General features: G+C 36.0%; 2 protein-coding genes across 5 annotated transcripts in view; both read left to right on the forward strand.

The window, feature by feature from the left end:
- Positions 1 to 12084, forward strand: part of LOC107665526 (glypican-5-like) — a 56655-nt gene extending 44571 nt beyond the window's left edge. For 2 of the 3 annotated variants that reach the window (XM_016456437.1, XM_016456436.1), the window contains exon 9: positions 9083 to 9862. In XM_016456437.1, coding sequence (XP_016311923.1) covers positions 9083 to 9267 — 185 coding nt within the window. In that variant the 3' untranslated portion in view covers positions 9268 to 9862. Of the gene's footprint in view, positions 1 to 9082; positions 9863 to 12023 lie in introns of those variants that run through there. The other variant, XR_001631561.1, reaches the window with a different exon arrangement.
- Positions 12085 to 14431: 2347 nt separating this feature from the next.
- The window catches only part of LOC107665524 (glypican-1-like), a 36338-nt gene continuing 32332 nt past the window's right edge, over positions 14432 to 18437 (forward strand). Inside the window, exon 1 of one of the 2 annotated variants that reach the window (XM_016456434.1) lies at positions 14432 to 14953. In XM_016456434.1, the coding sequence (XP_016311920.1) occupies positions 14797 to 14953 (157 nt within the window). In that variant the 5' untranslated portion in view covers positions 14432 to 14796. Of the gene's footprint in view, positions 14954 to 16378; positions 16654 to 18437 lie in introns of those variants that run through there. The other variant, XM_016456433.1, reaches the window with a different exon arrangement.

An 18437-nucleotide genomic window follows, 5' to 3' on the forward strand; every position in this document is an offset into this window, starting at 1 on the left:
ATGTTTTAGTAATTTTATGTATTTCTATATAAGTATTATTTTAATAATATATTATAGAAATAATAACTACAATATTTAAATGAGATTTAATATATGTTATATGATATTTTCTATAATACATTATAATATATAATGCAGAATCAGTGTTGGAAGTATACATACATACACACACATTTCTTTTTCTTTCGTTTTTACTCGCGATCTTTATAACACGCATTACATTACGTATTTCATGGCACACTCGTTTTCTGCGTATTTGGCGCCACCTATTGTTGTGAATATATTATTGACATGTCAAAGTCTAGACCCTGAATATAAGACGACTGCGTTTTTTCAGATGTATTTCCAAGAAAAAAACATCGTCTTATATTCGGGTCAATACGGTAATATTCTAATGCATAGATCACATTACTACTTTGCCAATGCCAGATCACAGGTGTAGGGTTGAAATTTTAAGACCATAACTGAACGGTTGTAGGCTTGATCCTTGCCACGAGGATCCATGAAATGGACAAAACACAAGCCCGGGTTTCTCCAGTAGGACCATCCTTATGATAAGCGTACTGTACATTGCTTAACAGGCCGAGCCATGTGGAAATAAAAGAGTCAAAGCCAAAATGAAGGTCTGGGATTGTGATGGCCACCAGACCGTCCTCCAATCTCTCCAGCTTTCCTTTGATTAATTAAGTGACATCTACACCCGTGCTATTGAATGGCTGTTGTTGAGAGTGAGAGAAGGCTCATTACTCAATCTGCCAACTCAAGAGCTCAGTGAAGAAGATCACTCCAGCTTAATATATCTATTAATGCTGTTAAGTGCACGGATGAATAACAAAAGCGAGTGAGTGTTTGCTTTCTGCAGCGGTTTGGGTTGCTGTTGCGCTCAAGCGGGTGTGTGTTGGGTCTGCTGCCGCATGCGTCCCTTGGGAACCGTGGCTTGGGTAATGAAGGACTCATTACTGATTCAAGAAGGACTGCGAGAGATACCTTTACACCCCCAACCTCAAACCTCTAGTGAAGGTCAAACAATACCAGAGGGTGGGTGGGTGTGTGTATGTGACCCGAATTTGTCTTTTATGCTAATGATCTTCACTTTTAGCAAGACAGTATGTGATCCGCCACATTTATTTTGCGTAATATGAGTTCAAAAAAATGCAAGCGGGATTTAATTTTATCTATTGGTAATGGATTGGGTCATGAAAAGTCAATGATAAATGTCAGAATCGACATACAAGGGATTCATGATGTCAGGTGGAAAGGAAAGTCATATTATTTATTTATTTATTTATCATTTATCATTGACTTTTCATGACCCAATCAATAGACACACACACATACAAGTACAATATCATTCATATAAAAATATCAGTATTCTTTAAATATAATTATTAGTTATATTGATAAATTCATGTGCAAAAGCAAGCTGGAGCATGTGGAGCAGGTTATTGCATTACCAACTTTTTATTATTATTATTATTTAAAAAATAATTTGCACTGATAAGTCATTCACAAGAGACTGGAAATTGATTATAATTTCATGCTGAGTAGAAAGATCAAAAGATTTGTGTACATTGCAACAATTGATCATTTTTGCCAATGTAAATGTAAACATCTACATATAATACATTACAAACAGGTCCTGGATGAATTGCAAGGAAAAAGGTTTATTTAAAAACCACGACTGTTGTTAGTTTGGCACATACCGGCGGCTACACTCATGTTACTGCACTGGCATTCATGCGTGTCTGGGTTCCTAATTATCAGATTATTTTCCCAGCATCAGACATCGTAGCGGGCAAGCTCTGACAGCTTGGTAAACTCTGATTAAGGTGACCTCATCTCCTGCGAATGTGCCGTCATCTGTTTGTCAGCACCTGCTTCTTTCTCCTTTTTTCAATAAATCCCTGTTTTTATATATTACAATCACAGACAGGATTTTTTTGGACTAGATGCCAGTGCAGCTAATGCTAACATAATTTCAGATCCACTGGCTTTCCTCACCCTTCCCCCAACAACACAGACTCCCAAAGGTAAAGCCAGTTTCCACCTCCAGCTGTGGATATATTGCATGCGTGTCAGATACGTTTGCTTACCTTTAGCCCCCGTCTTAATAAAAACAATGTTCTTTTGACAAGGTGTTGGCCATGGCAGCGATCAGAGCGTATTAGATCAGGCTTGTGTTTTTATTTGTTATATTAAGTGCTGCTATACTTAGTTTCCCGCCTTACAGTTTAAGGCGGGAAAATATGCTAGTGCTTTAGCTACATGACTCAGCCTGAAAAATACTAGTTTTTCGCTAAATTTATAATCCTGTTATTACTAGATTTTATTTTGTATTTGAAATACATTCTGTGAACATATCTTCACCAACAGTATTGGCGATTTTAGTATTAGTATTTCCCCATTCAAGTGCTTGCATGACTGTAAATACCCAGCTAACAGCTAACATTTTTTTAAAGTTATATAAATGGTAGGACGAAACTTTCTTAAAGTAATGTTTATGGAACATTCTTATAACATTATTAATATTTGATACATGTTCTCATAATGTTGGGGGAAAACGTTCTGAGATCAACATTATCGGAGAGTCCTTATGATTTTATTTATATTTGATGAACATTCTAAGAAGATTTTTTTGTTCTAATTACAAGAAAACAGAACATTTTAACATTCTTAGAATATTAGCTGTCAAATAACGTTATATTTTGTTTGAAAATATTAGTATTTAGTGTGAAAAATGTTAGTAGAATATTTTAAGAAATATTTATGTAACCTTTAAATAATGTTATATAATCACGACAAGAAAACTTGAAATTTTAATGTTGTTAGAAAATTATAAATAAACATTCACTTAATGTTATATTTTGGGTAAAACTAACATTAGTAGAATGCTGTAAGAAATGTTTTTTGTGACTTTTAAATAATATTATAATCCCAACAAGAAAACTGGATATTTTAATGTTCTTAGAAAATTCTGAATAAACGTTCAAATGACAGTTCAAATAACTTTTTTGGGTAAAAAGAACTAATATTTGTCAATACAAAAGTAATCAGTGCAATGTTGTAAGAAATGTTTTTGTAACCTTTGAATAATGTTATAATCATGACAAGAAAACGTTGAAAAAAACATTTCGAAACAATGATCCCACAACGTTTTTATAACCTAAATTTGTTACCTGGGTAGCAACTCTGAGGCGTTTACAAGATGGCCGCCAAGCTAGGACTCTCAGTGAATTCAAGCAATTTAAATGTTTACGTATTAACCATATTAGCATTTTTTTACCCCAGCTCTGAACACTCTTCAGTATGTGTACATATTTTATATTCTCTAGACACCTTGATTATGAAGAAAGCTGAATTTCTAGCATCTGACTACATAAACTCAGTGTGCGTCTGGCATTGCTGGTAAGGTATTATATTTCCACACCTGCTTCTCCCACCTTTAAAAAAAACTAAACTAAATGAATGAATGGAGATGTTTTGTCTTCGTTCTCATAAACATCAAGAGTGTTAGTGACTGCCAAGTACCACACATAATTATACTCACTTTGTGGGTGGACAAGTTAACAATAGCGTCCTGTCTGCTTTTAGACATTATGTCTTTCATGGAAAACTCATAATTAAACCGCTGAATGCAGAAAAATTAATGAAAGTCATTATTCAATTTTTGATGTTAAAAAAGAGATGATTTAAACCATTAAATTGTGTTGATGTCATTAGTTATTCAGGATGATTTGATTTAATATCTTCATACAATGTCTGGGGAAGAGGTACAATAATGTTCCAAGAAAACATAATATGTGCAATATATATAATGAATAGATAAATACTACCATTCAAGAGTTTGAGGATAAAGACCTTAAAAAAAAAAATCCCAACCCCCCTAATCTTTTAAATGGTAGTGTACATGTTGAAGTAAATCTTATAAGAAATAATGCAGTCTTACATATGTGACTGTGCCGACAAAATGAGTCACAATGAGCAAAAGTTCTTATTTTGTTATTCTCTATAAAAATAAAAAAACTGATGTATGATTTGTTGGAAACAGACACAAAATGACTGAGCTACACCTGTTTGAAGTCAATAGAGTTAGGAAAGTCAATTTTGTGAAAAATCTAATTAGGTTTACCGAAAGTTCCAAAACTAAATTTAACAACCCTACCTTAAAATCTCTGGTATTATCACCAAATTCGACACACACCAATCTACAGCAAAAGTATATGTTAACACTAGACGTGGGGTTAATTAACTCATTTTTGTGAAAACCTCAAATTCAACTAAAATTGACATTTTTCACTTGTTTTGCCTATAGCTCGCAATTAGCCTGTGCGCATTCCCACTCATTTAATTTAATATGTAATGATGTGTTTGGTTTATTATAATGACTCTAATTGATAATATGATGTTTAAGACTTGGCTTTTAAAACAGTAGCTGATGTAAAGCTGCAAAATGTTTGCATAATGGTTTTCCCAATTTGTTCTCTTAACCATCAAGTGCAACCTAAAAAAGAACATGTTCTATTTTCATGAAATGCAAAGCGCTGTTTTGGGAACATTCTGAGAACTATTAAAAGTAATGTTTCCAGAACATTCTGGGAACCAAAATGACATTGTTAGCTGGGACTGCATTCAATTTAAAGAAATTGCAAACATTTTGATAAATAGTATGTTACGTTGTTGACACATGGCCAGTTATTTTGCATTTGTAGTCCAATTTTGGGTAAAATGTCAACATTTCGCTTAAAAATTTGATGATTAAAAATTCTGATAGTACTTCTCAATTATTCATCACACTGAAAATGGAAGGTCTTGTAAAACGCATACAGAAAACTATGCTTATCCATAATTCATGGAATGTTTTTTTTTTTTTTCTGAAACATTTTAGTTGAACATTCGCAAGTTTTTTTTTAAACGTTACGGATGGTTGAACATTCAAAAGTAACATTCCCATAATGTTTGCACAATGATTTCTCCATCGTTTACATTACCAAGAAAAGTTAGACGGGGAACATTTAGAAACAATGTTTTTATAATGTAATGGGAATGTTACCAAAACATTCTTAGAACATATTTTCATTACCTGAGATGTTGTTGAGATAAACTTGATCTACGTAAAAGTTTCAGAGTCCGAGAAGCTGTTTTTTGAAATGCAAAATAAGTTAAGGACAAGTAAAAGTCTTGTAAGTCTTGTATACTTTTCATTTTTTTCCTGTTCGTCATTGTTTCTCAGCTGGAAGTTGGCAAAACTAGGCCAAAGCGAGCCCAGCGCACACTTCACTGTCATGATAATGTATTCAGTCTGTTGGCTGTGTTCTGTGAGGCGTTCAGTACAGCGCTCTCCACCGGTCTCCGCCGTCTAGTTTCAGATCTCTGCCGTCTCGGGAGTTGCCATGTGACCTGCGGAGGCTTGTTCCTGCAACAGCTAGAGGTTCATGGGAAAGATTCGAAATGCAATCATTCTTCCTGTCATGTGTGGTCATGCTTCACCTGCGTGTTTGATAGACAGAAGGTAAACATGATTTTACGGAGGGGTAATTATACTGTTTGCCTTTGTCTTACGAATGAGTGGCCACATGTCAAAGCAATTACGGGTCTAGGTACGTTGTGGCGTTGGTGCATGTTGGCCTTTAACAACTATGAGCGTAGAAACTGTATGCATATTTAATATCCATCTGATAAAAATTTTAAACCTGAGATATGGCTATAAAGATGTCTGTCAGATTTTTGACTTTCAGTATAATGTCTGCTCCACACTGGAGCTAATTCAGGCAAAGAACCGCCAATAAAACAGTAATATTGAGAATTTTTTTATTACAGTTTAAAATAACTGGTTTCATTTTGAATATATATTTTAAAATGTAATTTATTCCTGTGATGGAAAAGCTGAATTTTCAGCATTATTACTCCAGTCTGCGGTGTCACATGATCCTTCAGAAATCATTCTAATATGCTGATTTGATGGTCAAGAAACATTTCTTATTATTATCAATCTTGAAAACAGTTGTGCTGCATGGTATAATTTATTTTTCTTTTGAAATCATGATACTTTTTCAGGACTTTTTAATGCTCAAAAAAAGAATTATTTTAAATATAAATCTTTTGTAACATTATAAATGTCTTTATTGTCTATTTTGATTAATTTAATGCATCCTTCCAACTTTTATTATAGAAAAATGTACATATAGTAATGTATGTCAACGTTTTATGCTTATTTCTTTCCTTATTTATTTAAATAAATGACTGTTACATCAAAGATAACTCTTTAAGTTTCTGGTTTCTGACCTGCTGATATAAATCAACTTGTATGTAATTTTTAAATATTAAATAATTAATTAATAATTATTTAATAATTAATAATTATAGAAAACCGGGATTTATCCGTGAAGAGAACATCTCTCCAAAATGCCAGATGCCATCGAATGTGAGCATTTGCCCACTCAAGTCGGTTTTATGCAAACTGTTGCAAATTGTTGCAGCAGCTGTCCGGGTGGCTGGTCTCAGACTATTTTGGAGGTGAAGATGCTGGATGTGGAGGTCCTGGGCTGGTGTGGTTACACGTGGTCTCATTAATATTTTTATATATTTATAAAAATTGTTTATCTTTGCTGTTATGCAGTGGTGGTTGCTTTCAGTGTTGATGCGTTTGATTATCAGCAAAAAATACATCTAAAATCCTGCACAGTCATTATCATTATGCTATATTCAAACATACAATAGAGATTCAATAGGCGATACAATAGGCATTCAACAATGCAAATACATTCCAATGTTCTCTAAAAACCAATGTACATATTGCCTAAAACACCATAGCGTCTTGGCCATGCTGTTTCCAGAGGCAAACAAAAAAACAATATGCTAAATAAGTCGATTCTCCAACATTCTCACTTTCTGCATCAGCAAGAATCCTCAATTTCACACGACTGCTGCATATTTAGTGTGATATTATACAGCATATGTGATCATTCCACACATCTTTCCTGTCAATGCCACCAGCCCGCAGGCGTTCGCTCTCCAGTCTGATACGAATCAGATCCTTTTACCGTTTTAATTGGCATCAACAGATCTCCTCGCAGTGATTGTGAATAAATGAAGGCTTTGTGTATTGTACACACAGCACAATGGCTATTGTATGAGAATCTCAGGTTGGATTTCGGTGGGAAGAGGTGTGACTGTTGTTTTCGTCTCGCCCTGCCTTGTTGCGTCTGGGTCAAATTTGTTGCAAAATTAGGTAAACGGATGCCTCGGAAACATCAAACCATGAATGTGTTTGTTTGGGCCCAGACATCCGCACGTTAAGTCATTAGTTTGTGTCCGTATGGACACTATGCATCATTTCATTGTGACACGTTAATGTGTTGCCGTCTGTTGGTTTGTGTTCGCGAGCGCGGCGGCTCTCGACTCGTAGCCTGGTGCTGATATATGGCCTTGCTCATCTGCTGTGCAATGCACATATGTTCAACCGAGGACATTATTGTGTGTGCGTAGTTCCACAAAGCGCATTTGTCACTGTAACCACACTGAATTTGCTCCCGAAGTGGTCTTTCTGTTGTTGAAGGATTGATTTTTTTTATTGTACACTCTTAAAATTAAAGATTCCAAAAATGGGTTTTCGCAGTGATGCCATAGATTCCAAGAACCATTTTGGGTTCCACAAAGAATCTCTCAGTGAACAGTTCTTACACTCTTAAAACTAAAGGTTCTGTATTGGCATTGATGATTCCATGAAGAACATCCATGGAATCTGTCCATTGCACAAAAGGTTCTTATTGTGGAAAAGGTTCTTTAGATTAAAATGTTCTTGACACTAAGAAGAAAAGGGTTCTTTTATTAACCGTTTATTCAAAGGTTCTTGGGAGAACCTTAAATGGTTCTTCCACTGTATCCTTGTGAAAACTCCCTTTCGAACCTTTATTTTTAAAAGTGTAGGTTATTAAAATGTTCTTCACATTACACTCATAAAAATAAACTTTCTTTCTTGGCATTGATGGTTCCATGAAGCATAGAACCTTTACATTGCACAAAAGTTTTCTTGTGAAAAAAAAGTTATATAGATTAAAAAAGGTCTTTACACTAAGAAAATAGTAGTTCTTTTAAGAACATGTCAAAGAAGGGTTCTTTGGGGAACCAAAAATGGTTCTTCTAGCGAGTCATTACACTTAAAAATAAAAGATTCTTTATTAGCATTGATGGTTCCATGAAGAATCTTTAATATCCATGTAGCGGTTCCATTGCACAAAATGTTCTTTTACACTCTTAAAACTAAAGGTTCTTTATTGGTGCCAGTGGTTCCATTACCAACCTTTAACATCCATGGAACTCTTCAAATAAATGGTTCTTTTAAGAACTATTCAATGAAAGCTTCTTGGGGGAAACCAAAAATGGTTCTTCTATGGTATCACTGCGAAAAACCCATTTTGAAACCTTTATTTTTAAGAGTGGAAAAAAGTTCTTTAGATTATGAAAATGTTCTTTACACTAAGAAAATAATGGTTCTTTTGAGAACAGTTCAATAAAAGGTTCTTCGAGGAACCTGTCGTAGAACTTCATTTTAGCATGAGACTGAAATAAAGATATTGAGTCCAATCTTTGTCTTTGTCATTTATTCTTTGCTAAGAAGGCCAGCACTCATACAGAACAGTCTGCAGAGGAAACATCTCATTTTATTGCGGCCTGCCTAGGTGTAAACTTGCTTGGTTATACATTATCTATTGTTTAAGCTAAGTGCTAAAGATGGAGACAGGATGTAGATACAGAGAAAATATGTCAATAATATCACAGATAGCTACAGGATCTGGTTTGAGACAGGTAAAAACAGGGTCACTCAGGTGTGAAACACATGGCTGGTGTTACAATTTTCCATTACAAACCCAAAATGGTTCTTCTATTGCACCCTCAAAAATCCTTTATATCGGTAAAACATTCTTCACACTAAGAAAAAAAAAGGTTCTTTTAAGAAGTGTTCACTGAAAGGTTCTTTGAAGAACCCAAAATGGTTCTTCTATTGCATTGCATTGAAAATCTTGTTTAAATGTAATATCCGCACCTCATTCTTACACATTTTTGTTCATTTTTCTTTCTACAGTGCTCACTAAAAAGAAAATCCATGTACAAATTCCACCACGGGACGCCATTATCCCAATCCAGCCCCCCAACTCCAGATCCAAACCGGGCGCGCCCAACGATGGAGTCGCCCACATCTCAACCATCTCATCCTTCCTATTTCTTCCTTTCTTCCTCACAATACAGCTCCTTCTGTGGCCCGTCTGACGCACAGTAAAAAGACTGAATGATTCAAGCATGCATTTGCACTAGGCCCTTAGAAGTCTACACATTTGTCTTCTGATCTCATCAGATGCTCAGTAAGTTCTCATGTCAGCCCCCCCCCACATGATATGACTATTCACAAACTGGTTATTCATTTGCTCTGGCCTGTTTTAAAGGGTTTTATGTAGCTACTAAGTAGTGTACACAGACATGAATGTGATCATGGTACACCATCATTTCTTTGGTGGTTTTACTGTCATATTTTATAGTGCCGCTATTTTGCAACTTCATTGAATAAGGATTTACAATTACATTCATCTAGTTCGGTAAAATTTAGAGTAACACATCACATCCTGAATTCATTCACACCTTCTTGTAGGAGTTACATGATGGAAAGGCTGTTTTGTTTTTATAAATGTGTGAGTATTATTGTATGTGTGGATTATATTCAAGAAAGAAAGCTATTTTAATTCTCCTTTTATCAGTTTACCTGGGTGAATCTTACAAAGGTTATATATATATTTTTTTAGGTTATTATTTTTGAATTATGAAAATAATGGCAATTTCGCAACATTAAGATTTTTTCCTAATAATCTGAACCTGAAAAAAAAAGACATTATTTAATATTTTATTTATAAATGTTTCTAATATTTCCCCCAAAATACATTTACATTTCTTTGTATTACATTAATGAGAATTTGAGAGTTAAAATCTACATAATTGACATGAAAATAAAACAAGTAATGCATAAATTAATCAATCATTCAATGTTAATTGTCTTTAAAAAAAGGCCAATTTTCATTACATAAAATATTATGTTTTCTTTCTTTTGATTTTGAGATGAAAAATTACCAGTGCTTGAAGTGGGCCGGTACGTTAGTTTAGTCTTTAGCGTACTGGCACTTTTTCGTGCGTACCGGCACTTCTTGCAGTCCATTTAAGTCCAAAGGCACATATATAACACAATAGAAAAACATTGATAAACCCATGTTTGCGTCAACTTCTTTAGAAAGATGGAGAATTCATATACATTTTCAAAGAAATAATATAATGTGAGGATGTTTGGGCGCTGTCCTGTTTCACTATGGCTACTGTTATCCTTTCAGCCAAATTGTGCAAGGTGCAAGAGCATGTCAGGAGAAGTATAATAATAATTAATTACTAATTTGAATCAGTACACTACAACGAAAACAATACCTTAAAAATGAATAATTTGAATCAGTACACTATAACGAAAACAATACCTTAAAATGAAAAGAAGCAGGTTTTTGCGATCATTAATAGAAACCGATAAACTCCTGGAAAGTCCAAGGATCCAGTAAGCGAATTCAAACAGTTGGACAAAACAGCGCTAATGCAGTGAAAAACACAGCCAATTTCATCAGAGATTGTGGAGAGAATAGTGACTCACGTCCAGATGTCAGTAAATTATTCTTTTCATTGTGTATTTGGATTAAAAGCAAGAATGTTTTATAATGGACGCTGGCTGGCTGAGGTGTTATGCGGTGGTAAGAAGTTTAGCGATTCTGAATGTATCCAGTGGAGGTTTAGTGGTCTTTGGCATCTCCCTGTGGTCCTGTTTGGTATCGCAGCTTGACTTGTGGTTATTTGTATTGAAAACGTTTGTTTAATTAATGATTGATTGTGGCACTATACATAGCCTGCATTGTGAATTATGAAAATTAAAAAGTAGTTATTTAACATAAAAAATAAATATAAATAAATAAACAAATGGGGGGGGGGGAGTACCGGCACTTCTTTTTTTCCACTTCAAGCACTGAAAATGACCCAGTTTTTGTAAGATTGACCCACGTGCTTGTGCAATTGTAGGGCTTTTTTGTAAAAGGTCAAATTGTACATTTAACATATTTATACTGAAATCTATGTATACAAAGTGTGTATATGATAGTCGGGTTGTTCATATAACCATTTAAAACAATGCAAATAGATTTTAATTAACTCTAGGATGTTGAAACACTTTATTTTTAGTAGTCTTTCATAACATTGGCATTTAACCCTTCTAGACGCAACATTTCCCTATATAGCCTTTTGTTTGATTTGATAGTTCGCGTGACGTCACAGTCTTAAACTTTTGTTTGAATTCATTAATGTCACTTTCCATGTAGCTCTGACTGCGCCGCGTATCATTTGTTACTGTAAGTGCTCGCACATAAATCGATCAATTAAATATCATATTTTCAAAGTAGGCCTATATACCTGTCTTTTTTTTATCTCTCTCCCGCTCTTCGCGCTCTGTTGCTTTTTGAAATTTAAATTTTTGTTTCCTATTTTCGCACCTCAGCGTCAGCATCAATCTCTGGGGGTTCTACTCGTCTAGTATTTTATCTTACCTCCGGTTTGTATATCCAAATACATGTTTTTCAGCCCGATCTGAACCTGTTTTGTATCAATGACATAATTTCTGACAACATATTCTGTGCTCTATAACCAGTGTTGGGGAAAGTTACTTTTAAAATTAATGCATTACAATATTGCGTTACTCCATAAAAAAGTAACTAATTACGTTACTTAGTTACTTTTTATGGAAAGTAATGCGTTACTTTACTAGTTACTTGAAAAAAAGTTATCTGATTACGTAACTCGCGTTACTTGTAATTCGTTACCCCCAACACTGACTATAACTAAGCGATGTTTGCAATAAACGTCACGCCCAGAACGCACAATTAAGTCGTCGTGTCTTTCCGCAGACATGTTGTAATTTATGCTGCTTTTTTAATTAGCTGTGTCTTATTATTTAGATGCCAATTAAGCTGTCATGAACATTTCCTGGTCTCCAGCCACACTGAAACCCTTCATTTCTCCGTTGCGTTTTTGTGCCAACAAAGTGCATGGCAACCGTCAAAGAAATTATGACTTTGAAACTGCTTTGAGCTTAAAGGTGAGTGCTGTATTATTTTTTCAGTTCGGTCAATCATAACTCACTTTCATTTTTCACCGGCACGGCTATGCGCTTATTGTCGTTGTGAAAATAATTCTTCTTCTTCATGCAGCTGTGTAACCCCGTGTAATTGAAATAAACCCGCTCAACACAAACTCGCTAGAATTTAAGTGCACTTAATTAGATGTGTCTTGACTGAAAAATAACAGGCTTTCTCGGTTTCAGCCCATAACCGATTCACTCTTTTATGATCGCGTATTTAATATCCCACCTCAAAATCAATTGCCATGAGGGATACATTGTGTTAAAGTAGTCTGGGAAGGCGGCAGGGGGCGTCGACTACCACCTGCAGGTGTCTTTACACCCATCCTTCCTCTTTATTCTACCACAGGGCTGGACTTGTTCTGTAATGTTAGGAAATTCATTGGAAATTGGAACAAACGGATCAATTCAATGAATCGATTCATTTGATTCATCACCCCAAAATGTTCCTCGAACGTTATGCTTAAATTGCGATATTTTTGCTTTAGTATTTTTTAATTAGCTTATTTAATTTGATGCTTGAAAATGCTGTAGGTATTCAGCTCTTTAAGACAAACGTGTTAGGCTATTGTTTGTCTTCAACGTTTAATTCATCTTACAGTTTTACTCCCAAGCCAATTTCCCACTTAATTTAGCTCATTTTGGCTGCTAATTTTCGTCGCTGGATGAGAAAAAAATACCAACGCACTCACAGAAGAACTACAACTGAGTAAATGTTCATGAATTGTTCACTGAATTGCTCAATACCAACCTTGATGAAAGGTTTCCTGATCTTAACTAGTTTTCACAAAACACACTAGTCAGACTAATGGAAGCCCATTTCTGCTACTGAATAATAAAATAAAATAAAATGAAAAAAAAAAAAAAAAAGGTTAGGCTAACTGCACCTTTAATAATCAGTTTTTTCAATTCCAAATATTTCATATAGCATTTATATGACTAAATACAACTATATAAAAAAGTATTTACTTTAAAATATTTTAAAAATCAAAACTTTTATTTTTATGTTTTTCGTTTTCATTTTTTTTAGTTCTAACAGTTAAAATTAACCATTTTAATTGTATGTGTAGTTTTTACACATTTTTTGTAATTTTTTAAATATTTCAATTAGCTTTCAAAGTTTTAGTTATTTTAGTACAATACTTCGACTAAAAAGGAAATTTGAAATATTGTCTTGGCAAAAAAAGAAAAGAACAAAATAAATAAATAAATAAATAATTTTTTTTTAGGTCATAATTTTTTTTTAATCTAATATTTATATATTTTTCAGCTTTATTTCAATAACCAAAAAAGTTAAATTTTTAAAAAAGTTTTCATTAACAATAGCAACACTGAAAAGAATATATTATGAGACACTATATTTTCTTCCTATTTCAAGCTTGTTTCCGGGTTCCTGTCTTACCCGGCAGCTTTATCCCAGTCGTCCTCACTGAATCCCCCGTCACTGAAGGGGTAGTTTTTGCGGCGGGTTGGAGGAGACGTGCTGTTCCTCTGCTTGGTGTTACGCCATTCGTGAGGGTGTAACGCAATCCCAGCAGCCTGATGGATGTAGGCACCTTTGGAGGAGGATCAGGTCATGTTTCACTGAGGCTGTCAATAGATGACCAACACAGAGATTTATCGTGAGATGAGTAACGCTCACCTTGGCTGCTTTATCTCATGCTTGCAAGACAAAAGTCAGAATTATGAGGAAAATTTTTGCTACTGAATGAAAGTGCTGAAATGTTAGATATTTCTCGCAGTTCTGAGTTGCAATTCTGACTTTTTTCCTGAAATCCATTTTTTTTGGCGATTCTGTTTGGTTCCACCATGGAATAAAAATGAAAAACTAAATGCCAATTTTTATCTATTTTTTATGATTGTATTTTACTTTTAGTTAGTTCCAAGTTTCCAAGTCTTTTTTTTTTTTTGATTGCAAGATAAAAAATGTCTGTGTTTCTGAGATATAGCTAAACAAACTCAGAATTGCAAGAAAAAAAGTCACTGCATTTGTATTTATTTATTCTGTGGTGGAAACGGGCTTCCATGCAGACTTTTGGACATTTGAAAAAGCAACCCATCTTAGGTTCGTTTTTTCACCAAGGAGTGCGTTCTTTCTATTAAAAAAAAAAAGAAAGAAAAAGAAAGGAAAGTAGCAAATCGATTTATCAGAATTGTTCAAAGGAACCGATTCAGTAGAACGACTCGTTTGCGAATCGGACATCACTATTGTTCAGTGGAAACGGGACCGTAGAGAGACAGACAGCACAGAAGCGCACAGCAGCGGCACTGAGCGCTTTATCCCGCAACAGTATTTACTGTTCATACTATAGTAGCTACTTATAGGGATATCATTATTTGTTATGCATTATTAATAGTGCGTAAAGACATGAGCACCAGAAACAGATCCCCACCGGACTGATCAATAACACACATCCTCTTTCATCAGGACCACCGGTTTTAAACCTGGACGCGCGTTTACATTCCTAAACAAGTGGATTTTATTCTATATCCTGCTGTTGTAGAGAGAGTCGGATGCGTTGAATCGCTGTGTGAAGTGCAGAGCATCAGCGTCAGTGGACTTCCTCCTCCTCAGTCTGAATCCGGACACAATGGATCTGGCAGCGGTCGCGCTGCTCGTGTCGCTCATCTCCGTGTCTCTGTCTGCGGATAACGCGGGCGGCAAAGTGCGGAGCTGCGCGGACGTGCGCCAGTTCTACAGCGGCAAAGGCTTCACGCTAAACGGCGTCCCGCAGTCCGAGATATCAGGTATGAATTCCCGGTTCCCGGTTGTTACGGTCTCATTCATATTCAACACTGTCATTTCTCTGTGTTCACTAGATGTTTTTATGTAGTTTATCTACCTCACACGATAAATAAAGTCTATATCTGTCTATCTATCTATCTGTCTGTCTATGTGTCTGTCTGTCTGTCTTGCCTATTTATCTTTTTGTCTACCTGTATGTGTCCTTTCTTTCTTTCTTTCTTTCTTTCTTTCATTTCTGTCTATCTGTCTATCCATTTGTTTGTCCCTCTCTATCAATCAATCTATCTATCTATCTATCTATCCCATTGTCTTCTGCCTGTCTTTTTGTATTTTTTAATTTGTCATCAACCATTTTTAGCAGTTTTGCACCTGACATGTTCCTCTTGCTCCGTGAGGTGTGTGTTCTTATTGTCAAGTTCAGAAAGCACTTGAACAGATGGAGGGTCCCAGACAAAAGCGCTACTCGCCGCACCGAAGAGAACAATAGACAAAACTGTAACTGCTAAAACGGGGCTAAACCTGGTATAATGTTGTTCGCGAGCGGCTTCCCCATTAAAAATGACCTTTCGGTTCATTCATCAGTTTTATACACACACCTACCTGATGTCTGAATCCCCATGTGGTTTGAAAGAGCATGTGCTGGAGCTGATCTCCAACAGTTTGTGGTCCCTGTAGGTCATGTTATGATGAACACAGTAACGGCTGGATTCGTAGGTTTCCCTCAGGGTTGCAATTTAGGAGTAAATAGAATTGTAATTTCTGTGGTTTGTCTGCAATTTGTAGTATTAATCAGGACTAGTGGTGTTATTAAATAGACGTACGCCAGTGAGAAGTCAGTAAATCATGTCATTTGATGTGCAAATCTCATGAAATCCGTGCAGTCAGCAAGTGATTCGTAGCTGCAGCCAATGATTTTTTTTTAATTCCCATTAGAGGCCAAAAAATGTTGGCAGATTGTGAATATGTCCAATGCATGCTGGGTAGTATGAAATCCGCCATCAATCTTTATGACACAGCCATCTTTTTGATAATAGGTCGCACATTATAACCGGTAATATGTCACCAATCAGTCTGCATAAACATGCAATTATATCAGTGCATGATGCGCTCCTTCAAGTTATTCCAAACTTGTATGAGTTTCTTTCTTGTGTTGCACACAAGAGAATATATTTTGAAGAATGTAGGTAACCAAACAGTTGATGCTATGGAAGACAGTGGGGACCATCAACTGTTTGGTTACCTACATTCTTCAAAATATCTTCTTTTGTGTTCAACAGGTTTGGAACAACTTGAGGGTGAGTAAATGATTAAAAATTTTCGTTTTTGAGTAAACTATCCCTTTAAAGGGGTCATATGATGCGATTTCAATTTTTCCTTTCTCTTTGGAGTGTTACAAGCTCTGGACGCGCGTTTACATTCCTAAACAAGTGGATTTTATTCTATATCCTGCTGTTGTAGAGAGAGTCGGATGCGTTGAATCGCTGTGTGAAGTGCAGAGCATCAGCGTCAGTGGACTTCCTCCTCCTCAGTCTGAATCCGGACACAATGGATCTGGCAGCGGTCGCGCTGCTCGTGTCGCTCATCTCCGTGTCTCTGTCTGCGGATAACGCGGGCGGCAAAGTGCGGAGCTGCGCGGACGTGCGCCAGTTCTACAGCGGCAAAGGCTTCACGTTAAACGGCGTCCCGCAGTCCGAGATATCAGGTATGAATTCCCGGTTCCCGGTTGTTACGGTCTCATTCATATTCAACACTGTCATTTCTCTGTGTTCACTAGATGTTTTTATGTAGTTTATCTACCTCACACGATAAATAAAGTCTATATCTGTCTATCTATCTATCTGTCTGTCTATGTGTCTGTCTGTCTGTCTTGCCTATTTATCTTTTTGTCTACCTGTATGTGTCCTTTCTTTCTTTCTTTCTTTCTTTCTTTCATTTCTGTCTATCTGTCTATCCATTTGTTTGTCCCTCTCTATCAATCAATCTATCTATCTATCTATCTATCCCATTGTCTTCTGCCTGTCTTTTTGTATTTTTTAATTTGTCATCAACCATTTTTAGCAGTTTTGCACCTGACATGTTCCTCTTGCTCCGTGAGGTGTGTGTTCTTATTGTCAAGTTCAGAAAGCACTTGAACAGATGGAGGGTCCCAGACAAAAGCGCTACTCGCCGCACCGAAGAGAACAATAGACAAAACTGTAACTGCTAAAACGGGGCTAAACCTGGTATAATGTTGTTCGCGAGCGGCTTCCCCATTAAAAATGACCTTTCGGTTCATTCATCAGTTTTATACACACACCTACCTGATGTCTGAATCCCCATGTGGTTTGAAAGAGCATGTGCTGGAGCTGATCTCCAACAGTTTGTGGTCCCTGTAGGTCATGTTATGATGAACACAGTAACGGCTGGATTCGTAGGTTTCCCTCAGGGTTGCAATTTAGGAGTAAATAGAATTGTAATTTCTGTGGTTTGTCTGCAATTTGTAGTATTAATCAGGACTAGTGGTGTTATTAAATAGACGTACGCCAGTGAGAAGTCAGTAAATCATGTCATTTGATGTGCAAATCTCATGAAATCCGTGCAGTCAGCAAGTGATTCGTAGCTGCAGCCAATGATTTTTTTTTAATTCCCATTAGAGGCCAAAAAATGTTGGCAGATTGTGAATATGTCCAATGCATGCTGGGTAGTATGAAATCCGCCATCAATCTTTATGACACAGCCATCTTTTTGATAATAGGTCGCACATTATAACCGGTAATATGTCACCAATCAGTCTGCATAAACATGCAATTATATCAGTGCATGATGCGCTCCCAGTCCCCCATAATTCCTCTGGGATCCATATGTCTAATTGTGCTGTGTGCCCAAGAAACTAAAGGAGATAATTGATCACATGTGCCATGCAAACACACATAAACACTTGTAAATAAAGCACCAAGGCAGCACAATTTACACAATATTGCCATTATTCAGTGCACTTTTTCTGTAAGACAATGAAAATATATCCGTACAATATATATTCTGCCTTCCAGTTGTGTTCAACACACACAAACATCACCTCAGCAGCCCCCTTCAGTAATAAGTGTATTTGAGGTGTTAAACTTTGGCATCCTCAGCACATTTGAGAGGCTGAGAGAAACAAAGAGTTCCTATTGGCCGAGAGGAAATCCTCAAGGTCATTGCCTGCGGTCTCAATGACGGAAGTGGGGAGATGAGGAAAATGTAGCATGTGCCGGGCCGCCCACCGCCGTCTCGTTTGAGACCGTCTCGACATAATTTATTCATCATCCAAACCGTCAGAATAAGTTGTTCGTTTAAAAGCTTAAAAGTGGTTGGAGGCCAAATAGTGTTTGTCTGCTTGAAGTTCAGGTTTATTTCTAGAGATGCGTTATTAGTTCGTGGTTAAATATCAATGGTTTAAAATATACTTTGAATGATTGTGTTCTTTTTTTTATTATTATTTAATAGTTTTTTATTTAAATTATTTTT

The sequence above is a fragment of the Sinocyclocheilus anshuiensis genome, unplaced genomic scaffold, assembly GCF_001515605.1.
Source record: "Sinocyclocheilus anshuiensis isolate Anshui unplaced genomic scaffold, SAMN03320099.WGS_v1.1 scaffold543, whole genome shotgun sequence".
In the NCBI taxonomy this organism is placed as follows: Eukaryota; Metazoa; Chordata; class Actinopteri; order Cypriniformes; family Cyprinidae; genus Sinocyclocheilus; species Sinocyclocheilus anshuiensis.